Source organism: Scomber japonicus, chromosome 18 (genome assembly GCF_027409825.1).
Source record: "Scomber japonicus isolate fScoJap1 chromosome 18, fScoJap1.pri, whole genome shotgun sequence".
NCBI lineage: Eukaryota > Metazoa > Chordata > Actinopteri > Scombriformes > Scombridae > Scomber > Scomber japonicus.
In genome coordinates this window covers 25,839,763-25,863,278 of record NC_070595.1, presented here as the reverse complement: position 1 = coordinate 25,863,278, position 23,516 = coordinate 25,839,763, and the positions used below count along the sequence as shown (strand labels likewise).

Sequence of the window (23,516 nt, the reverse complement as noted above, 5' to 3'; positions counted from 1 at the left end):
TGCTCAACGTGACATCCTTAAATTGCGTGTTTTTGTCCAATATTTGATGTATAATGATGTAAGGCTGCGAGTCATCTCATATGAGAAGCTGAAACTAGAGTATCTTTGGCATTTTTTATTTGAAAATTGACGAAAATATTTGCAGAATATTAACCCTCCTGTTGTCCTCAGGTCAAGGAAGGACAGAAGGAGGGACAGGAGGAGGGAAGAAAAGGAGGAAGGAGGAAAAGAAGAAGGAAGTAAGGAGAGAAGGAAGGAGGAAGTAAGGGAGGAAGGAAGGGAGGGAGGGAGGAAAGAAAGGAGTAAGGAGGGAGGGAGGAAAGAAGGGAGGAAGGAAGAGAGGGGGGGAGGAAAGGAGGAAAAGAGGAAGGAAGGAAGGAGAGAAGGAAGGAAAGAAAGGGGTAAGGAGGGAGGGAGGAAAGAAGGGAGGAAGGAAGGGAGGAAAGAAAGGAGTAAGGAGGGAGGGAGGAAAGAAGGAAGGAAGGAAGGGAGGGAGAAAAAGAGGGAAGAAGGAAGGAAGGGAGGAAGTAAGGGAGGAAGGAAGGAAGGAAAGGAGTAAGGAGGGAGGGAGGAAAAAAGGGAGGAAGGAAGAGAGGGGGGGGGGAGGAAAAGAGGAAGGACAGAAGGAGGGACAGGAGGAGGGAAGAAAAGGAGGAAGGAGGAAAAGAAGAAGGAAGTAAGGAGAGAAGGAAGGGAGGAAGTAAGGGAGGAAGGAAGGGAGGGAGGGAGGAAAGAAAGGAGTAAGGAGGGAGGGAGGAAAGACGGGAGGAAGGAAGAGAGGGGGGGAGGAAAGGAGGAAAAGAGGAAGGAAGGAAGGAGAGAAGGAAGGAAAGAAAGGGGTAAGGAGGGAGGGAGGAAAGAAGGGAGGAAGGAAGGGAGGAAAGAAAGGAGTAAGGAGGGAGGGAGGAAAGAAGGAAGGAAGGAAGGAAGGGAGGGAGAAAAAGAGGGAAGAAGGAAGGAAGGAGGGAAGGAAGGAAAGAAGGAAGGAAGGAGAGAAGGAAGGGAGGAAGTAAGGGAGGACGGAAGGGAGGGAGGGAGGAAAGAAAGGAGTAAGGAGGGAGGGAGGAAAGAAGGGAGGAAGGAAGAGAGGGGGGAGGAAAGGAGGAAAAGAGGAAGGAAGGAAGGAGAGAAGGAAGGAAAGAAAGGGGTAAGGAGGGAGGGAGGAAAGAAGGGAGGAAGGAAGGGAGGAAAGAAAGGAGTAAGGAGGGAGGGAGGAAAGAAGGAAGGAAGGAAGGGAGGGAGAAAAAGAGGGAAGAAGGAAGGAAGGGAGGAAGTAAGGGAGGAAGGAAGGAAGGAAAGGAGTAAGGAGGGAGGGAGGAAAAAAGGGAGGAAGGAAGAGAGGGGGGGGAGGAAAAGAGGAAGGAAGGAAGGAGAGAAGGAAGGAAAGAAAGGGGTAAGGAGGGAGGGAGGAAGGAAGGGAGGAAAGAAAGAGTAAGGAGGGAGGGAGGAAAGAAGGAAGGAAGGAAGGGAGGGAGAAAAAGAGGGAAAAGGGAGGGAGAAAAAGAGGGAAGAAGGAAGGAAGGAGGGAAGGAAGGAAAGAAGGAAGGAAGGAAGGATGGAAGGAAGGAAGGAAGGATGGAAGGAGGAGAGAGCAAAGAAAGAGGAAAGAAGGAAGGAAGGACAGAAGGAACAGTCAAAAGAGACGGGGTCAATTTGACCCGGGAGGACGACAGGAAGGTTTAATATAATGACTATTTGATAATGATTATTTTTCTGTTAAAAGCCTAAATGATTAATCTAGAGTAGTCTGTGTGTCTCACCCGTCCTGACGGCGTCGTCTGCGTCGTCCGGTGACGGGCTCCACCCGGCTGGACAGACCTTCCCAGAGTTATACTCCCTCAGCATGTGGTGGAGCTGTGCCGGGTTCAACGCTGCGAACTCGGCCCTCAGAGACATCCAGGACGCCTGAGCAAGACAGAAAAACACAAAACATTGAGAAACATGATTCTTAAAAACACGTCTATAACAGTAAATATGGGATTGTAAAGAAGAAACCTCCATTGATGGTTTTTAGCTTGAAGAATAAACTATAAAATCTCTTTGTAGTCACCGTGAGAATGACAGGGCGGGAGACACAAGAATCTTTCCCATCATGCTTTGTTTCCATATAAGGAAACAGCCGTCTTTGCTACTCTCTCATTTGCATGCATAGCATTCAAACCAATTATATGATCTAGTAAATACTCTCTCACCAGATGTGGTAACAAAGCCTCTTGGGAAAGTATTTTCTCGACAGTAGCACTTTAAGTTGTTTGTTATCTCCGCAGTGCAGGATTTCATTAGAGTCGTCGCTAATTAACAACGTCATTCTTGTGTCTGTGCCGGCGTGAGAAATGTAAACTTTTCTTATTATCTCTTCTCTCAGGTTATAGATTCCTTATCACGGCAAAGACAATATTTGATCTTTTAATGAGTGTGAAAGGAGTCGCTCACGGATATAAAAGGAAACAGGTGAGTCACTCGTCGCTATAGCGGGCCATTCATGTGATTATTACACAGTCAAACATTATAAACATTACATAGTTCATTCAGTCGGTCGGTTTTCCCATTTGAATTGGTGGAAGTGAGAGTTTGCCCAGGCATGTCGGAGCCCCACAATAGAAAAAAAACATTCGGGTTGAATGTTGTCGTGTTCCTGCTGCCCTCATCCTCTTATAACGCAGCAGACGCCGCACTGAGCTCAGCAGAAGTTCAAGTTTAAATGCTGCTTATAAAACAGCAGAGACTTTTTTTCTTTTCTTTTTTTTTTTTAAATGTCATGTTGTTATGTCTGAGATTTAGTGTTTGGCAACTACGAAACTTAAAATAACCTTCTCAGATGTTGTATTCTCTATAAAACTGCTGCTGGTGCTTCTGCTGCTGCTGCTGGCAAAAACAAAAACAAGGCCACAGCCCTCTGGTTGTAATTTACAGCTCTGCCAACGACTGCCACTTCATTTCTTTAAAAAAAAAAAAAAAAAACCCACTCCAGATGGAAAACTTAAAAAATTCTGTTGAGGGTGTGTGCTCTGTTGCGGCAGCCACAAAAGTGACCTCATGCCAGGAGAGGGGAGGAGGAGGAGGAGGAGAAAGAGGAGGAGGGGGGGGGGGGGGTAATACAGAAAACCACCGGCTTCCTAGCAACCATCCAATCCCACGAAACAGATGAGACACTGTCTTCCACTGCCGGTGTCGTTGGGTGTTTCTGGAGCTGCAGATGAATCACGTCTAACTTGGGAGTCATGCAGTGGAAACAGGTGTCGACCTCACAGGGTTAAAACTAACAGCCCCCCCCCCCCCCCCCCCCCCCACACACCACACACACACACCCCCCCCCCCCCGCCCCCCACCACCTCCTGAATGCATGAGGAGGCATGATTCCTCTGACTTATCAGCTTTAAATTAGTAATGTGTTTTTTTTTTAATACATGCTGATGTGCCCACATGTGCATGGAAATAGTTCTTGGTTGCCGTAACGATTCGGAGAGAGTGGGGAGAGTAAAATGGAGCTAATATGAGGCTCTTCTAATTTGCTGTGCTTTGTCCTCCATATAGCGAGGATCAGTCTTAATCATGCAGAGTGATTAATGTATTACTAATATAATTTATTTTACTTGTTTGTTTAGCTACTTTTACTATTTCAAAATGATTGCTATTCTCATTTTCCATCTTTATGCTCCGTTTAGGCCATTTTAATGTGAAGGACTTGTAGTGGAAACAGGTGTCGACCTCACAGGGTTAAAACTATCAGTTCCCCCCCCCGAATGCAGAATGAGGAGGCGGATTCCTCTGACTTATCAGCTTTAACCCTCCTGTTGTCCTTAAGTCAAGGAATGAAGGAGGGAGGAAGGAAAGGAGGGAGGAAGGAAAGGAGAGGAAGGAGGGAAGTAAGAAGGAAGGAAAGGGGGGAGGGAGGAAGGAGGGAAGAAAAGGAGGGAGTAAAGAAGAAAGGAGGGAGGAGGAAAGAAGGAAGAAGGAAGGAAAGGAGGGAAGGAAAGGAGGGAGAAAGGAAAGGACAGAGGAAAGAAGAAAGGAGGGAGGAAAGAAAGAGAGAAGGAGGGAATTAAGGAAAGGAGGGAAGAAGGAAGGAAAGGAGTGAATTCCTTCCCTCCTTTTCCTTCCTCCTTCCTTAGGAGGGAGGAAAGAAAGAGAGAAGGACGGAAGGAAGGAAAGCAGAGGAGGAAGGAAGGAGGAAGGACAGGAGGGAGGAAGAAAGGAGGAAGGAAAGGAGGGAGGAAGAAAGGAGGAAGGAAAGAAGGAAAGAGGGAGGAAAGAAAGAGCGAAGGAGGGAGAGAGGAAGGAAGGGAGGAAAGAAGGAACAGTCAAAACGGACGGGGTCAATTTGACCCGGGAGGACGACAGGAAGGTTAAATTAGTAATGAGCCCACATGTGGGTGGAAATAGTTCAGAGACAGTGTGGAGAGTAAAATGACGACTTCACTACTCCTTAAAAGTTCATCTGAAGCTAATACGAGGCTTCAGGAGTCTGTTAGTTAGTTTAACATTAGTCATTTATTAGGAAGCTTCCTTGTGATACAAAGTCTTTTTCTTACCTTTTATGGAGTCTGTCTTATTATATATGTATATAAGTGGTGTAATGATCAATCTCTTATTTCAAGCTTGCACCCTAAGTTGTATTTTTGACACTGGTTGGTTTATATAGATCAGAGGTGTCAAACTCATTTTCATTAAAGGGCCACATACAGACCAATTTGATCTCATGTGGGCCGGATTATTAAAAAGATGGAGGGAAAGAAGGAAGGAAGGAAGGAAAGAAGAAGGGAAAGAAGGAAAGACAGGCAAAACGAAGGAGGGAAGAAAGGTAGGAAAGACAGACAGTGAAGGACGGACAGACAGATGGAAGGAAGGAAAGAAGGAAGGACAGAAGGAAGGTTGGAAGGACAGATGGAAGGACAGAAGGAAGGAAGGGAGGAAGGAAGGAAAGAAGGGCGGTTGGAAGGACAGAAGGAAGGAAGGAAGGAAGGAAGCAAGGAAGGAAAGAAGGAAGGTTGGAAGGACAGAAGGAAGGAAGGAAGGACAGAAGGAAGGAAGGAAGGAAGGAACAAAACAAGGAAAAAAGAAAGGTAGGGAGGAAAATAGGAAGGTAGGAAGGACAGATGGAAGGAAGGAAAAGAACACAGGAAGGAAAGCGGGCCGGATTGCACCCCTCAGCGGGCCGGTTCTGGCCCACGGGCCGCATGTTTGACACCTCTGATATAGATCATATTTATCAATCAAGTGACATTTGGTCCTTAATTATATTGCTCATCTATTGTGTTTTACCATTTTTATAGTTTTATATTATTTCTAATCCTCATTGTATTATCTGACAGGTGATGTACACTATTTATATTGACCCTAATCCTAACTGATGAAAATTAATTTCCACTTTCCAGTCCTCTGTATGTATGTTTTAATGTTTCCATGTGTTTAATATTATTGGGTCTTATTCTTATTTCTCAAATTGCTCGTTTTTATGTTTTTTTAAATTTCCTATTCTTACTGTTAAATGTTCGTTTTATGCCTCTCATTGAATGATTGAGGCAGCTCTTGTGTGTATATATCACAGTGTGATAATGATGAAGGTCCGAGAGCGTTGAAATGTTGTTATTTATTTGAAAAAAAAACAAAAGTGAGTGAGACAGAGTGCCGGCGCTCTTTTCATTTTTGTGTTTAGTACAAAGCTGAAATCAATAAAGTGCTTCCTCTCCAAGCTGTGGAAGTTTTCTAATCATTACCACCATTAATATAAACTTCAAAGTGAGCATTTTGTTTTTTAAATTCTCATATTTCATAAACGTCACGCTCCGACTCTTGTGTTTCTCGTTGTTGACCCTCTTTGATTTGCGGCACACAGAATAATATGGTTTGAATCTGCGTTGATCCGAGGGACCAAGGCATTTAGCGTTAGCAGATGTGTTTCATTTAATAGCTTTCCTTTTTCCCTCAGAGACCCTGGATGGACTGTGTTGTGGCTGATAGCCGTCAACAAGGAAATAAATAAAAGTGTTTGTGAGGTTTTAACCCTCCTGTTGTCCTCAAGGAAGGTCAAGGAAGGACAGAAGGAAAGGACAGGAGGAAGGAAGGAAAGGAGGAAGGAAGGGAAGGAGGAAGGGAGGAAGGAAAGGAGTAAGGAAGGAGGAAGGAAAGAAGGGAGGAAGGAAGGGAGAGAGGAAGGAAGGAAGGAAGGAAAGAAGGAGGGCTGGAAGGATGGAAGGCTGTAAGGAAGGATAGAAGGGAGGAAGAAAGAGGGAAGGAAGGGAGGAAGGAAGGACAGTAGCAGGGAGGAAGGAAGGGAGGAAAGAAAGGAGTAAGGAGGGAGGAAGGAAAGAATGGAGGTAGGAAGGGAAGGAGGAAGGAAAGGAAGAAAAGAGGAAAGAAGGAAGGGAGGAATGAAGGAAGGAAGGAAGGAAGGAGGAGGGAGCAAAGAAAGAGGGAAGATGGAAGGAAGGAAAGAAAGGAGGAAGGAGAGAAGGAGAGAAGGAAGGGAGGAAGGAAGGAAGAGGGAAGGAAGGGAGGAAGTAAGGAAGGAAGGGAGGAAGGAAGAAAGAGGGAAGGAAGGGAGGAAGGAAGGACAGTAGCAGGGAGGAAGGAAGGGAGGAAAGGAAAGGAGGACAGAGGAAGGAAAGAAGGGAGGAAAGAAGGAAGGAAAGAAGGAAGGAAGGAAGGAAGGACAGTAGCAGGGAGGAACGAAGGGAGGAAAGGAAAGGAGGACAGAAGAAAGAAGGAAGGGAGGAAGGAAAGGAAGGGAGGAAAGTTGCAGCACGTGTTGCAATTGAGAGTGCCTGAAAAACCTAGTTATTGAACGAGTTGAAGCTGAAAGTATAAATGATCATGTTGCAGATGTTCCTAAAAAATCTTTTCTTTAAACTGCTTCTTTTGTTCTTAGCTGGTTAGTTTCATCTCACAATGATCTCAAACCGAGTTATAGTCCGTCCCACATCAACATGCTGCTTCAATAAATAACTTCTAGAAGCAGAGAAACCCAACAAGTAATAAATCCCTCACTGCATCTGTGTCTTTAACCCTCCTGTTGTGTTCGAGTCAAGGAAGGGAGGAAAGGAGGGAGGGAGGGATGGAAGGAAGGGAGGAAGGAAGGAAGGAAAGGAGGAAGGAAGGAAGGAAAGGAGGGAAGAAGGGATGGAAGGAAGGGAGGAAGGAAGGAAGGAAAGGAGGAAGGAAGGAAGGAAAGGAGGGAAGAAGGGGTGGAAGGAAAGGAGGAAGGAAGGAAGGAAAGGAGGGAAGAAGGGATGGAAGGAAGGGAGGAAGGAAGGAAGGAAAGGAGGGAAGGAAGGAAAGGAGGAAGGAAGGAAGGAAAGGAGGGAAGAAGGGAAGTAAGGAAAGGAGGAAGGAAGGAAGGAAATGAGGGAAGAAGGGATGGAAGGAAAGGAAGAAGGGGTGGAAGGAAAGGAGGAAAGAAGGAGGGAAGGAAAGAAGGAGGGAAGGAAGGAAGGAAGGAAGGAAGGAAAGGAGGAAAGAAGGAGGGAAGGAAGGAAGGAAGAGTCAAAACAGATGGGTCAATTTTACCCGGGAGCACAACAGGAGGGTAAAAAAAAAAAGGACAAAGAATTATAGATGAGCTTTAATGTGAAAGGCTTGATTTTAGGGTTTTACTGGATATGAGATAAAATGTAGATATGAGGTTAATTAATATACATTAGAGCAGGGGGGTCAAATATGCGGCCCGTGGGCCAGAACCGGCCCGCCGAGGGGTGCAATCCGGCCCATTTTCCTTCCTGTGTTCTTTTCCTTCCTTCCATCTGTCCTTCCTACCTTCCTTTTATCCTTTCTTTGTTCCTTCCTTCCTTCCTATTTGCCTTTCTTTGTTCCTTCCTTCCTTCCATCTGTCCTTCCTTTTATCCTTTCTTTGTTCCTTCCTTCCTACCTTCCTTTTATCCTTTCGTTGTTCCTTCATTCCTTCTGTCCTTCCTCCTTTTCTTCCTTCTGTCCTTCCTTCCTCCCTTTCTTCATTTCTTCCTTCCATCTGTCCTTTATCCCTTCCATATGTCCTTCTTCCCTTTCTTCCTTCTGTCCTTCCTCCCTTTCTTCCTTCCATCTGTCCTTCCTCCCTTCCTTCCTTCCTCCCTTCCATCTTTCCTTCCTTCCTTCCATCTGTCCTTCCTCCCTTTCTTCCTTCTGTCGCTCCTTCCATCTGTCCTTCCTCCTTTTCTTCCCTCTTCATTCTGTCCTTCCTTCCATCTTTCCTTCCTACTGTCCTTCCTCCCTTTCTTCATTCTGTCCTTCCTTCCATCTGTCCTTCCTACCTTCCTTTCTTCCTTCCTTCCTTCCTTTTATCCTTTCTTTGTTCCTTCTTTCCTTTCTTCCTTCCATTTGTCCTTCCTCCCTTTCTTCCTTCCATCTGTCCTTCCTCCCTTTATTCCATCTGTCCTTCCTCCTTTCCTTCCTTCCATCTGTCTTTCCTTCCTTCCCTTCTTATTTCCTTCCTTCCATCTGTCCTTCCTCCCTTTATTCCTTCCTTCTTTCCTTCCTGTCCTTCTTTCCTTCCATCTTTTTAATGATCCGGCCCACAGAGATGAGATGAAATTGGTGTGTATGTGGCCTTTGAATGAAAATGAGTTTGACGTCTCTGCTCTAGAGGAAGTACCCAGTGAACAGTAGCACATTATTACCTCACCACCAAAACATTCAAACTGGTTCCACATCATCTTATTTACCAGGAACCATAAAAGAACCAGGAAGATGTTTGTATACCTTTGACCTTTTGTTCCTCACCTGTCACACCTGGGTACTTTCCTTCCCTATGTGTGTTTGGATTGCTTTCTCTTTAAGAGTCTGAATAACGTCAATAGCGTTCATTCAAACCCCCCCCCCCCCCCCCCGAGCCGAGTGAGAACTGTAGCTTCCTTCTGTGGTGCAGTGTAAACAAGATCCTTCCTTCCATCTGTCCTTCCTTCCATCTGTCCTTCCTCCTTTTCTTCCTTCTGTCCTTCCTTCCATCTGTCCTTCCTCCCTTTATTCCTTCTGTCCTTCCTTCCATCTTTCTTTCCTACCTTCCTTTGTTCCTTCCTTCCTTCCATCTGTGCTTCTTCCCTTCCTTCATTCTGTCCTTCCTTCCATCTGTCCTTCCTTCCTTTCTTCCTTCTGTCCTTGCTTCCATCTGTCCTTCCTGCCTTCCTTTTATCATTTCTTTGTTCCTTCCTTCCTTTCTTCCTTCCATCTGTCCTTCCTCCCTTTATTCCTTCTGTCCTTCCTTCCTTTCTCCCTTCCATCTGTCCTTCCTTCCTTTCTTCCTTCCATCTGTCCTTCCTCCCTTTATTCCTTCTGTCCAGGAAGATGTTTGTATGACCTTTTGACATTTTGTTCCTCACCTGTCACACCTGAGTTTCTCTTTAAGAGTCTGAATAACGTCAATAGCGTTCATTCAAATCCGCCCCCCCCCCTCCCCCGCCCCGAGCCGAGTGAGAACGGTAGCTTCCTGCAGTGTAAACAAGATCTGAATGGGTCACTAAGAAAACATGTACTTAAGGAGGGATTAAGTTTCATGTTGGCACGGTAGCGCTGCACAGAGAAACGTACAACATGTTTGTTTTAGTGGCGCAGTAACTTATTCCTGAAAGTTATGAAAAGGCTTTAAACCAGGAGGTGTCAAACATGCGGCCCGTGGGCCAGAACCGGCCCGCTAAAGGGTGCAATCCGGCCCAGTTTCCTTCCTGTGTTCTTTTCCTTCCTTCCATCTGTCCTTCCTGCCTTCCTTTTATCCTTTCTTTGTTCCTTCCTTCGGTTTGTCTGTCCTTCCTCCCTTTGTTCCTTACTTCCACTTGTCCTTCCTCCATTTCTTCCTTCTGTCCTTCCTTCCTTCCTTCCTTCCACTTGTCCTTCCTCCCTTCTGTACTTTCTCCCTTCCTTCCACCTGTCCTTCCTCCCTACCTTCCTTTGTTCCTTACTTCATTCCTTCCTTCCACTTGTCCTTCCTCCCTTTCCTCCTTCTGTCCTTCCTTCTTTCTGTCTGTCCTTCCTCCCTTCCTTTTGTCTGTCCTTCCTTCTTTCCTTCCTTCTACTTGTCCTTCCTCCCTTTCCTCCTTCTGTCCTTCCTTCTTTCCTTCCTTCTGTCTGTCCTTCCTACCTTTCTTCCCTGCTTCCTTCCTTCCTTCCTTCCATCTTTTTAATAATCCGGCCCACATGAGATCTAATTGGTCTGTATGTGGCCCTTGAATGAAAATGAGTTTGACACCTCTGCTTTAAAATGTCTTTACTCTGGTTTATTTGTCCATTTGAGCCTCTTGACTTGAGTTTAAACTGATAATATATCACATGCATACACACGCTGGCTCGGTTTAACAGGATATGATCTGTATAATCTTCATTACCACAATCATGACAGGTTTTTTTTAGTGTATTTATTTAGTGGCACTCTGTTCCCGCAGGCTATTTCCTCCTTTATATCTTGATCAAGGTGTTTGGTTGCATGGGAGTTTTTAGTGCCTCTCTTTCTGAGCAATGCTGCAGTAGCTATAACCATAAACCAATAACAGGCTTCCTAAGACAATACTCCGCAGCTTTTATGGCATTATTACTCCGCGTTATCACTATCAGTAAGTTTGGCAGCAATAAGAAGCTGCAGTGGGAAGAGAGAGTTAAATGATTCTCCAATTATGGATATTTTAATAGTTTTAGTTTGGTTTTATTTTGAAGGAATTGACTAGTTTTTAATTTAGTTTTATTTTGAAGGAATGGACTAATTTTAGTTCAGTTTTATTTTTGAAGGAATTGACTAATTTTTAATTTAGTTTTATTTTGAAGGAATTGACTAGTTTTTAGTTTAGTTTTATTTTGAAGGAATAGACTAGTTTTTAGTTTGGTTTTATTTTGAAGGAATTGACTAATTTTTAATTTAGTTTTATTTTGAAGGAATTGACTAGTTTTTAGTTTGGTTTTATTTTGAAGGAATTGACTAGTTTTTAGTTTGGTTTTATTTTGAAGGAATTGACTAGTTTTTAGTTTGGTTTTATTTTGGAGGAATTGACTAGTTTTAGTTTGGTTTTATTTTGAAGGAATTGACTAATTTTTAGTTTAGTTATACTTTGAAGGAATTGACTAGTTTTTAGTTTAGTTTTATTTTGAAGGAATTGACTAGTTTTTAGTTTGGTTTTGTTTTGAAGGAATTGACTAGTTTTAGTTTAGTTTTATTTTGAAGGAATTGACTAGTTTCAGTTTAGTTTTCCTTTAGTTTTAGTCTTAGTGTTTCAGGTATTAAGAGAAAGCCTTGACTTGTAGAAGCTGAGAAGGATGAAAGAATGTTTGACTGGACTTCTCGAGGGCAACACCTCACCCCTGGAAAGACAAACAGGAAAGGAGAAAACGGATTTCCTCTGACCTGCATGAGTGTTTCTTTGGGTGTAGCCAGAAGATTGACAGCGGCTGAGAGCTTCTGGAAGAACTCGGTGGCCAGATCGCCCAGACTGATGCTCTGGATCCAGTCCATCAGCAGGTCCAGGTTGGCCCGGATCTGAACACCTCGGGACCACTGGTAGAACCCAGCGACTGATCCTGAACAACAAAAACAGACTTCGGTTAAGAGACTTGAAGCTTGACTGACATATGAGACCAACTGGACTCTGACACAGGCATGAAATAGAAGAGGAAATAAACTGAAATGCTTATTTTAGGGGGGAATAAAATCAATAAATGGATGTTTTTATAGTGAAAAATGGTCAAATTTAAAGAAGCATAATAGCAAGATAGCATGTACTGCACAGTAATCACTCACCAATAAGAGAGAAAGTAAGTTTATTTTTTTATTTTTTTAACATTATTTTTGGCATTTTTTATGTCTCTGGGGTTTTTATTTGACAGTCAAACCCCCACAGAAACACTAAAAAATTGGGTATTTGAGGAAACAAGCTAAATCAATGTATGCTTTTATTGTGTAAATAGTCAAATTTAAAGAACATAGGAAAAAAATCTATGTCCATTATTAATCTCAGTCTGGGAAAATAATAGCACAATGATACTGCACAGAAATTCCTCACCAATGAAAATTTTACTTTTTTTTGTTTTAGATGAGCAGATTGAAATCAAAACTGTTTTATTTACTGTAGTTCATCCAAAAACTCAAATTCAGCAGAAAGTTTATGTTTTTTAAAAATTTCTTAACATTATTTTTAACATTTCTTGCTTTTAATTGACAGTTAAAACCCCAGAGAAACAGGAAACATGTGTAGATAAAGCAATGTGATGTCTGCAGTAGGCTAACCACTAGGTTTCCATGGCAACCAAGCTCATTATCTAACAGATAGACACAAGAGTGCTATCAATCTTCTTATCTACTTCTGGGCAAGAAAGCAAACAACTTTCTTCTGCAAAAAAATATTGAACTACTCCTTTAATGTTTGACAGTCAGGTGGGGGTCGTACCTCTCTCCATGAGGGCGTTGAACAGCGATGCGTTGATGAAGAAGAACAGGTAGGCACACAGTTGTAAAGAAATATCCGGGTGAACCTGGAAGGCCGTGAGGAGCTTCAGTGCCTCCTTCAGCACCTCCAGGATGCCGCTGAGTCCGTCGGGCATCCGCAGCTGGCCGCTCTCCGAGAACGGGTTCCCATCCAGCAGACCCGGCAAGGCTGAATACATGCTCTGCGGAGAGAGAGAGAGAGACGACGGTCTGTTGGATGTCGTTGCTGCATGTTTGTACAAAGTAGCTGAATGATATGAGCCTCTGGACACTTAAACCATCGTCGCTGCTAAAGCCCTACTTGAATCCAGTCGTGATAAGGCCGATACGAGCGGTCATAAAAGCATAAAACATGTTAACCCTCCTGAGTCAAGGAAGGAAGGAAGGAAAGAAGGAAAGGAGGAAAGAAGGAAGGAAAGATGAAAGGATGGAAGGAAGGAAGGAAGGAAGGAAGGAAGGATAGATTGGAGGAAGAAAATAGGAAGGACGGAAGGAAGGATAGAATGGAGGAAGAAAGAAGGAAGGAAGGAAGGATAGAATGGAGGAAGAAAGAAGGAAGGAAGGAAGGAAAGGAGGACAGAGGAAAGAAGGAAGGGGGAAGGAAAGGAAGAAAGGGAGGAAAGGAAAGGAAGGGAGGAAGGAAGGAAGAAAGGATGGAAAGGAGGAAGAAAGAGGGGAGGAAAGATGGAAGGATGGAAGGAAGGAAGGAAGGAAGGAAGGAAGGAAGGAAGGAAGGAAGGAATGACGGTAGCAGGGAGGAAGAAAGGGAGGAAAGGAAAGGAAAGGAGGACAGAGGAAAGAAGGAAGGGAGGAAGGAAAGGAAGAAAAAAAGGAAAGGAAGGGAGGACAGAGGAAAGAAGGAAGGGAGGAAGGAAAGGAAGGAATGAAGGAAGGAAGGAAGGAAGGAACAGTCAAAACAGACGGGGTCAATTTGACCCGGGAGGACGACAGGAAGCTTAAACATAAACTTTCCTTTGCCTTCACATTAATCCTGTTACTATGATGTTTAAGTTCAGTGCAGTAAAGTTATAAAAGGTCGCCGTGTTATGATTTGTCTGGTCTTGTTCAGCGTTGCCACGGTATCCGTACAGGACGTCATGACATCATGTCTCAGAGAGAGAGAGGAAGGCATTCATAGAGCTCACAGGAAACCTTACAGGAAAGCTTATGTTTCCCAACACTAAGGAGCAGCTGCAGGTAAAAGTGAGATCTACAGTTACACTGCAATTTTTAAGGTCATTTTAGATGCACCAAATTCTCCAAACTCCTTTTATAAGTGTGGGTTTTAACATTATGACGCATTAAACTATTGCCAATAAAGTTACAGACATTCCTGGAAATGTGTTGATGAGGTTTTCTGGCAGCTGGTAGAGGAAGAAAAAGCAAAAAATATAAAATAAAATCTAAAACTCAATAAATGTAATATGCAGATTCCTGACCTCTGTAATAGATGTGGAGAAGATAAGGTCACATTGTTCCACTGTATATGCTATGCCCTTCTGCTCTACTCGTACTAACTCTGACGTCATTTGAAGTATGTAGTGTGTTTCAACTGTAGTATAGAAGTATGTAGTATGTAGTATGTGGTTTCGAACACAGCCATAGATTTATCTGATTTGCTGTCTGAAACCACAATCATCTGCTGCAACCCGTAGACTATTTTATAACAACTGTAAGAACTCTCATGGACTCAAGTGCTCTTATTGAATGTATCTAATGTTTGTATATTGTTCAAATATGTATGTCTGTGTGCTTTTTAGTTTGGTTTATTTCAGTCACTCATCAAACACACTTGTATAAATAAAGTATTTCCTTGTTTTCTTCTTCTTTGGTGTAATTTTATACCCTAAGAAAAGTAATCCCATTTATTCTGCCTCAGGTCTTTGTGGAATTCATCGGTGTGTGTGAACAATTTCGTCTCTTAGTGTTTCCACCTGGTGAATTGTGTGTTAATTGGTTTCCAGCTGCGGTGACTCCAGTTAATGATATCGAATGCCACACATGAGTGAAAACAGGTGACTAGTGTTTATAGTTTTGGGAAATGGGTCTGTTTTGGTTAGATGGCGTCATGCTTCGGGGTGTTTGGTTATAATGTGTAAGCCATCTAGTCTAGAGAAACTGTACATAGTGTTCAATGCTGCAAATTCTGATTTTCCTGAACGCCTCATTACTGTAAAATCCAGCTTGCTTTAAGTGCCTGAAGACCTAGCAAACTAAAATCTGTCTTTCAAGATGATTCGATTTAAAGACTATAATGCAGGGGTGTCAAACATGCGGCCCGTGGGCCAGAACCGGCCCGCCGAGGAGTCCAATCCGGCCCAGTTTCCTTCCAGTATTCTTTTCCTTCCTTTTTTCTTTTCTTCGTTCTTTCCTTCCTTCCATCTGTCCTTCCTCCCTTTCTACCTTCTGTTCTTCCTTCCATCTGTCCTTCCTTTTTTCCTTTCTTCGTTCCTTCCTTCCTTCCATCTGTCTTTCCTACCTCCCTTTTTTCCTTTCTTCGTTTATTCGTTCCTTTCTTCCATCTGTCCTTCCTTCTTTCCTTCTGTCTGTCCTTCCTACCTTTCTTCCCTCCTTCCTTTTGTCTTTCTTTCCTTCCTTCCCTTCCCTCTATCTTTTTAATAATCCGCCTTCCTTTCTTCCTTCCAACCTTCCTTTTTTTCTTTCTTCGTTCCTTTCTTCCTTCCATCTGTCCTTCCTACCTTCCTTATTTCCTTTCTTCGTTCGTTCGTTCCTTTCTTCCTTCCATCTGTCCTTCCTACCTTCCTTTTTTCCTTTCTTCATTCCTTCCATCCTTCCTTTTTTCCTTTCTTTGTTCGGTCGTTCCTTTCTTCCTTCCATCTGTCCTTCCTTTTTTCCTTTCTTCCTTCCATCTGTCCTTCCTTCCTTCTGTTCTTCCTTCCATCTGTCCTTCCTACCTTCCTTTTTTCCCTTTCTTCGTTCCTTTCTTCCTTCCATCTGTCCTTCCTTCGTTCCTTTCTTCCTTCCATCTGTCCTTCCTACCTTTCTTCCTTTTGTTCTTCCTACCTTCCTTTTTTCCTTTCTTCCTTCCTTCCTTCCTTCTATCCACCTGTCCACCTGGTGAATGTAAGTCCAATATTCACTCTCTTTCATCTCTGTTTTTATCTCTCTACCAACTCCTGAGGGAAATATCTGGCTCTTTAGCTTCTAAATGCTCCACTATGTTCACCAGCTAGTCTCCAGCTAACTGTGTGTGTTTGCTGTGTGGTGCTGAGCAGGTAGTATACGGTGGGTTTTTACAGCTTTTCCTCTGAGAACAGCTGCCTGCCATGCCTGAAAGTGAAGCTTTAAGAGCGCTGGGAGTGAACTCAAACAATAAAGTTGCAGCTGGGCAGTTAAACAATGAGCTGAAACTCGCTATAAAGCTGAAATTAAAACCACTTTAAAGCTCTGAAGAGTTAAGTGTGTATTAAACTCTACTCTAGTGGTTAAAAAAAAAAATCACATAATGCAGCTTTTTAAAAAATGCTAAATGTAGGATTTTAAACACAGAGAAACAGATTTCTGCAAACACAGCAGAATCAAAGCTGTTTTTTTTTTTTTGGTGGTTTTTGTTTTTGTTTAAACCTCGTGTCGTCCTCCTGGGTCAAATTGACCCCGTCTTATTCTTCTTTCCTCCCTTCCTTCCTTCCATTTGTACTTCCTCCATCCCCCTTTCTTCCCTCCTTTCTTTCCTTCTTTCCTTTCCTCCCTCCTTTCCTTCCTTATTCCTTCCTTCTTCCCTCCCTCCCTCCTTCTCTCTTTCTTTCCTCTGCCCTTCTTTCCTAACTTCCTTCCTTCCTTTCCTTTCCTCCCTTCTTCCTTCCCCCCTCCTTTCCTTCCTTCTTCCTTATTTCCTTTCCTTTCTTCCTTCCTCCCTCCCTCCTTCTCTCTTTATTTCCTCTGCCCTTCTTTCCTAACTTCCTTCCTTCTTTCCTTTCCTCCCTTCTTCCTTCCCCCCTCCTTTCCTTCCTTCCCTCCTTTCCTTCCTCCCTTCCTTCTTTCCTCCCTCCCTCCTTCTCTCTTTCTTTCCTAACTTCCTTCCTTCCTTCTTTCCTTTCCTCCCTTCTTCCTTCCCCCCTCCTTTCCTTCCTTCTTCCTTATTTCCTTTCCTTTCTTCCTTCCTCCCTCCCTCCTTCTCTCTTTATTTCCTCTGCCCTTCTTTCCTAACTTCCTTCCTTCCTTCTTTCCTTTCCTCCCTTCTTCCTTCCCTCCTTCCTTCCCCCCTCCTTTCCTTCCTTATTTCCTTTCCTTTCTTCCTTCCTCCCTCCCTCCTTCTCTCTTTATTTCCACTGCCCTTCTTTCCTAACTTCCTTCCTTCCTTCTTTCCTTTCCTCCCTTCTTCCTTCCCTCCTTCCTTCCCCCCTCCTTTCCTTCCTTCTTCCTTATTTCCTTTCCTTTCTTCCTTCCTCCCTCCTTCTCTCTTTCTTTCCACTGCCCTTCTTTCCTAACTTCCTTCCTTCCTTCTTTCCTTTCCTCCCTTCATCCTCCACCCCCTCCTTTCCTTCCTTCTTCCTTCCCCCCTCCTTTCCTTCTTTCCTTTCTTCCTCCCTCCCTTCCTTCCTTCCTTGACTCGAGGACAACAGGAGGGTTAACATGAACTCCTTGTCAGTTCTCACACAGATCCTGCTCTTATCACTCGTCCTCCCTCTGACACAGTTCTGCCATTGTTTCAGAAGCATGACATCATCCAGTAGGTACACACACACACACATACACACACACACACACACACATACACACACACACACACACACAGGCACCATGACTAAGATAATGACCTCAGACACACTGAAAGAGGCCATAAAGACGACAATAACCCTGCGTGCCTGAAGCAACAGATCAGCTGATAATTTACAGTGAAGCTCAGCAGATGTACAGGTGCTGATCTGTTATGCATGAAGAGTACGATGGAAACTATGAGCCCCATAAAAAACTAACTAACAACCCCCCTCCCCGCCCCCCCGTCCCCCCCCAGATCTTTCTCACATTTTTCTTCCTGTTTGTTTAATCCCTATTGTGTTGTATTTAAGTGCAGTTTTATTCATATTTTAATTTTAACGAATTTAGCCTGAAGAAAAAGCAGAAGTGAAGAAAGAAAAAAAAAAAAAAAAAGATGGCTGCCCTATTATGAACAGTTAGTCAGTCCTGTCATATTTCACAGGAAATCAACAGAACAACCTTTTTCCCTCCTCCTCCTCCTCTTCCTCCTCCTCCTCCTCCTCCTCCTCCTCCTCCTCCTCCTCCTCCTCCCTCCTCCCTCCTCCCTCCTTGCTTTCCTCTGTGTTGGGTGTTTCTCTGACAACAGTTTGACTTCCTCTGCAGGAAACAGACTGCTCATTGCTGCTAATCCTCCTCCTTTCTCTCTAATAGTTTCCAATAAACACGTAATACTTTAGTAAAATATTAAAGAGAGGAACTAAAGCATAAGATACTCCTGCAACTGAGTGATTAATAAGAAAGTGAGGAATACATGTGATGGAAAGCTGAAAAACTGCCTTATGAAAAAAGACTCTACAGTCGACTGAAGACGAATCTGTGCTGCTAAATTTGCTTTTTTTAGCTCCTTTATTTCTCTGTTTTGTGCAGCTCAAGCAACAACAGCACAGATTATTCCTACTTCCTTTAAATAAAATGTTCAACTTCACCAGACAATCTATAATAAATCATTATTTCCTGTCTGAAATCTAACAGCTGCTTTCATATTTCACCATTCTGGCTGTTTGTCTGGTGCTAAATGTCCCGCTCTGCTCCTCCTCTCCCTTCCTCGCTTCCTTTAATAGTTTCTGTGCAGAGAGGAGTTTTTTTTTTGTGTTGTGTGATGTGACGGCTAAATTCTGCAAAAGCCAGACAGCCTTTAATAAGAAAACTTTTAACATGGGAAAGTCACATAAATCCAGCCTGGGAGTGTCCTGTCAGGGTTGTTAAAAAAAAAAAAAGATGCATTTGACTTTGAAATACTTGGAGAAGTGGACAACATGTATTCATCCAACTTCTGAGAATTGCACTTTAATTTAGGACAAAAAAAAGTCATGAGTGGGAAGAATAAGATGACCTAACCGCAAGGAGAAGTTCTCAAGTAGTCACATGATTGATCAGATGTATCGTTAGAGCAGGATTAGCCAATCAGAGTCAATGATTTACCCATTTTTTTCATTTTAACCCTATATTTAATTGTTATTTCATGGTTTTGTTTATTGCTGGTTTTACTGTTTTATGATATATTCTATAATCTTGATTTGGAGCTATATAAATAGTTATTATAGTGATTATAATGCCATATTGTTCAGTCTTTTAAAACAACATCCTTACATTTTACTGCGTTTTTTTTGCTTTTTTGCTTATTTCAATTGTTTTTTAAAAGTTCATTTCAGTGTTTCCAGATGTAAATATAGCGTGAAATGAACAATTGGGTCAGGAGAGAATGGCATATTGGGAAAAAACCCTCTATCACACTGTGACATGCGACAGTGAGGATGTTTTTGTTTTTCTTGTTCTTTGCAGCCATAAAGGGAAATGAAAGTTGTATAACATCTTATCAAATGTATGTATTCCACATTGACCATTCACATATTTCTAATTGGATTAAGGCTCTAATAATAATTTGGGGATATGTGTGAGAAGTTTTTAATTAAAGAACAAAAAAAAGAAGTGAAATCCTAAAGTTACTGTTTGCTTGCATAATCTCCCGGATGATGCAAGGCTGAACTGAGTGGGTGCATAAAGGTTCAGTACGAGATAAATAAGGAGTTTTTTTAACTGTAAAACATGGAAATATATTCCAGTTGAGCCCCTAAATCAGGGGGGTCAAACATGCGGCCTGTGGGCCAGAACCGGCCCGCTGAGGGGTGCATTCCGGCCCACTTTCCTTCCTGTGTTCTTTTCCTTCCTTCCGTCTGTCCTTCCTACCTTCCTATTATCCTTTCTTTGTTCCTTCCTTTCTTCCTTCTGTCCGTCCTTCCTTCCTCCCTTTCTTCCTTCTGTCCTTCCTTCCATCTTTCCTTCCTACCTTCCTTTTATCCTTTCTTTGTTCCTTCCTTCCTTCTGTCCTTCCTTCCATCTGTCCTTCCTCCTTTTCTTCCTTCTGTCCGTCCTTCCTTCCTCCCTTTCTTCATTCTGTCCTTCCTTTTATCCTTTCTTTGTTCCTTCCTACCTTCTTTTTATCCTTTCTTTGTTCCTTCCTTCCTTCTGTCCTTCCTCCTTTTCTTCCTTCTGTCCGTCCTTCCTTCCTCCCTTTCTTCATTCTGTCCTTCCTTCCATCTTTTCTTCCTACCTTCCTTTTATCCTTTCTTTGTTCCTTCCTCCCTTTCTTTCTTCCATCTGTCTTTCCTCCCTTTATTCCTTCTGTCCTTCCTTGCTTCCTTCCTTCCATCTGTCTTTCCTTCCTTCCCTTCTTATTTCCTTCCTTTCTTCCTTCTTTCCCTCCATCTTTTTAATGATCCGGCCCACAGAGATGAGATAAAATTGGTCTGTAAGTGGCCTTTGAATGAAAGTGAGTTTGACGTCTCTGCCCTAAATAATAATATAAAGCTGGAAATGCTTCTGGAGTTTTAGTAATAATAAATAACTTTTATTCTTAAATCATCCAGTTCATTTTTCTTTAAGAAGTTTGATGAATATGAGACCAGCTGTAAAGATTTGTTCCCTTTTTGTTCACCTCTCTCTAAATCAGCCGCTCTGGTTTTGGTATCCAGAAACATTGCTGTAACCTTGGGAGACAAGATTGTCTCTGTTTATATTCCAGTCAGTGGAAAAGACACCTCGCTCACTATCTCACAGGCCTTTCCTGAGCGAGGAGTGCCAGACCAACGTCGGCGTTTCCATTCTGTTTTGTGCTTTCTGTGTGGAATATACTCTATGAAAACAAGATGTGGTGTTTATACAGTTCGATTTCCTGCTTCACATGTGACCAACACTCAGATTTTACAGGTCAAAAGGATGTGACAGTGTGTGTGTGTGTGTGTGTGTGTGTGTGTGTGTGTGTGTGTGTGTGTGTGTGTGTGTGTGTGGCAGCCAACCTTTGTTAGATAATAGACAGACTGCTGGAAGGTGAACATGATGACTTCCTCCAGGACTGTCATGGCTTCTTCACACGCTGTCCGAGTGGATATAATCTCTGAGTCCGGCAGACCTGCCATGAATAAATATTGAATCATACACACTGTGCTCCAACAGCTGCGGCCATGACAAGACGCAGTAAAGCTACGTGTTTGTTTTCACGTCCTGTTTTGGCCCACCTTCGTCCTCCTGGTCCTGCCTCCAGGGCAGCAGCTGAGGGACTTCATGCTGGATGAAGTGCAGCAGTTCGATGGAGTTGGCCATCCACAGCACCAGCGGCTGCAGACCTGGGATCAGCTCGTCCATGCTCAGCATCTGCAGCTGCTCGTTCTGCCCGTCGTTGGAGCTCCTGATGTGAAAACACAGCGAGTTAATAGTTTTGCTTTACACTGTAAAAAATACGGGAGATATTTGTTAGGAAACTATTGATATATGGCGCTTTTCCACTACACAGTTCCAGCACGACTCAACTCGGCTTTTTCTCCATTTCCACTAGGGATAGTATCTGGTACCTGCTACTTTTTTAGTACCTGCTCTGCTGAGGTTCCAAGCGAGCCGAGCCGATACTAAATGTGACGTCAACAGACTGCCAGCCTCTGATTGGGAGTGAGAAGAGTTGTCGCTGGAAGAGTCATGAGCCGTCCCACACAAGAATCAAACCCGCCATTTTTAAATACCGACAACAGCGTTACAGCCATACGGCTCAATGTTGTTGCTTTGTGTGTGACAGAAAGCCTCATACAGCAGCAAGTACACCATCACCTCCATGTCCTCCATTGTTTATGTGTTTGTGTCGCGTATAAAACGAAGTCACGGCAGTATCGCGGAGCCGTTGCTATGACGACCCCGCCCACGTTGAGTAGGTACTTCTTTGTAATGGAAAAGGTCGTTACTGGAACTTTGTAGTGGAAAAGCGCCATTACTATTTACATAACATCTGATAATACTCTAAATTAAACTGTCATCAACTTGTAGTGTCATGTGACATTGAAATAGCGGCACAGCTGTCATTATATCTACAAAATAATAAAATATAAGGCTGCAGCAATGAATCAATTAGTTGTTTGGACTAAAAAATGTCCAAAAAATATAGATCAATGCTTCCAAAAGCTCAAAATATAACCTGAAATGTCTTGTTTTGTCCTGACCAACACTCCATAGAAACCAGAAAATATTCACATTAATGCTAAAACCATTAAAAAATGACTCTTATCAAAATAGTCAAATCAGTGTTCCTGTGTATTATTTAAATGTAACATTTTCCATGGTATTTGTTGTAACAACGGTATTCAGTAAGTATGAATTGAGTAATATCTGTTTTATGAGAGACATAATGAAAAGGAGAAGTGAACATGCTTAGTTTCCTCTTACATTTCTGCACGTCAGCAATAGCTTCCCTGCAGTTGCACGCTATTCCCGACTCCTTTGTTCAACTTTGACAACTTTGCTCACCTCCTCTTGAAATAGACTAAATGTCATCGAGTGCTACGTGATGATAACGCTGGCATCACTGGAAAACTCTCAGCTGCTGCTTTTAGTTTCTTAAAGAAGAAGACAGTGTGGGGGATGCTCTCATTGCACAACCCTATATTTAAGAAACCTCACTGGTTACTGAAGAGCACATAGTATTAAAATCACTTTAAACTCTCTTCAAGGACGCCGGCGTCTGTCTGCGCTGTCTTTCAGAGGCAGTGGACGGCTCGGTCTTAAAGCTACAGTAAAGATAAGGGTGTCATATGAAACTAGAAGACATCTACTTCAAATGTGTTCTATGGGTAGCCACGAGTCTCCCTTTTAATCAATTTATGCTAATCCCGTGCTATTTTCACCTATTCTAAAATAAGAGATCTATCCTTTCAAACTAAACTTAAGAGATGGATTAAAAATAACCAAAACCGTAACCATGACTACCTGCACTGTAATTTCTCTGTATGTGTATAACGCCTTGTATGTCTGTCTGTTTTTAACCACCTGTTGTTTTAATTGTGCTGATTTGTCACTCTGTCGTTCATTCATTTCTTTTTCTTTTCTTTTTTTTTTAAACTTTTTTATTTATTTATTACTCTTTCTTTCTCTCTGTCCTGACCTTTCAAGGGACAAACGGATGAAAACCAGTTATCTTAGCTAATTCTGGTGCATTTACATTTTAATTTGAAATGTTCATGAATGTACACTGTCCCTTTTTAAATAAATAAACTAAACTAAAAATGGTGTATTTCAATATTTCTGCATACTGGGGTCCCTTAAGTGTCTTTGAACCGCATAAATTGGGAATGACTGGAAAGCTGGAGACTCTTGAGGATTCAACTATGTCCCAAGTGTTTCCACAGTAGTCATTTCATTGTACTGAAACTTGGCCTCACTGTATAAAATGACCTATTGTGATCTCTGGGATAATCACAGCCTGATGAAACTTTACAGCCACAAACTAGAGAGCGGTTGCTTTCAGAAGAGGTATGGCTTCACTAGATATACATAATAAGGAGGGTATATAGATTCAAGGGCTGCTTGATTATGGAAAGAAACCATAATCACGATTATTTGGGTCAAATTTGAAATCACGATTATTAAAACGATTTTTTTTAACTTTAGAAACATGCTGCTTCCTGTTTAAGCTTTCAAAATAAAACCTGTGTTATTGTGCACTTCTCATTATTATTAACAAACAAAGTTGGAGCTTGTAAAATTACGGGATTCCCAGGAGCGGAGGGAGATGGGTCTAAAAATACGGGAGAAACACTTTTTTGCTTTTTGCGGGAAAATGACAAAAAATCGTTCCCCCCCCCCGGTGGCTTCCTGTCTATTTTGCTTTTCAAAATAAAACCTTTGTTATTGAGCGCTATCTCGTTATTATTAAAAATCGTTTCCCCACGATTTTATTAGTTTTGAGATCGTCTGGCCCCAAAATCGTAATCAGCCTTAATATAGATACACAGAAGTGCTTGCTATCTAATGCAATCCTAATAGAAACCTCCAAATGTTAAAAGTTTTTGATACCAAATAACAACATGACTTTTTCTATGGAGCTCAAGGTCTTGGTGTCTTAAAACCTCATAAATGTTTACAAAAC

General features: G+C 42.6%; 1 protein-coding gene across 1 annotated transcript in view; it reads right to left on the bottom strand.

The window, feature by feature from the left end:
• The window catches only part of radil2a (Ras association and DIL domains 2a), a 46,065-nt gene that overhangs the window by 10,124 nt on the left and 12,425 nt on the right, over positions 1-23,516 (bottom strand). The window contains exons 7-11 of the mRNA XM_053338941.1: positions 20,626-20,795; positions 20,407-20,519; positions 12,354-12,573; positions 11,315-11,487; positions 1,761-1,905 (exon numbers count right to left, since the gene is read on the bottom strand). Of these exons, the coding sequence (XP_053194916.1) occupies positions 1,761-1,905; positions 11,315-11,487; positions 12,354-12,573; positions 20,407-20,519; positions 20,626-20,795 (821 nt within the window). The remainder of the gene's footprint in view (positions 1-1,760; positions 1,906-11,314; positions 11,488-12,353; positions 12,574-20,406; positions 20,520-20,625; positions 20,796-23,516) is intronic.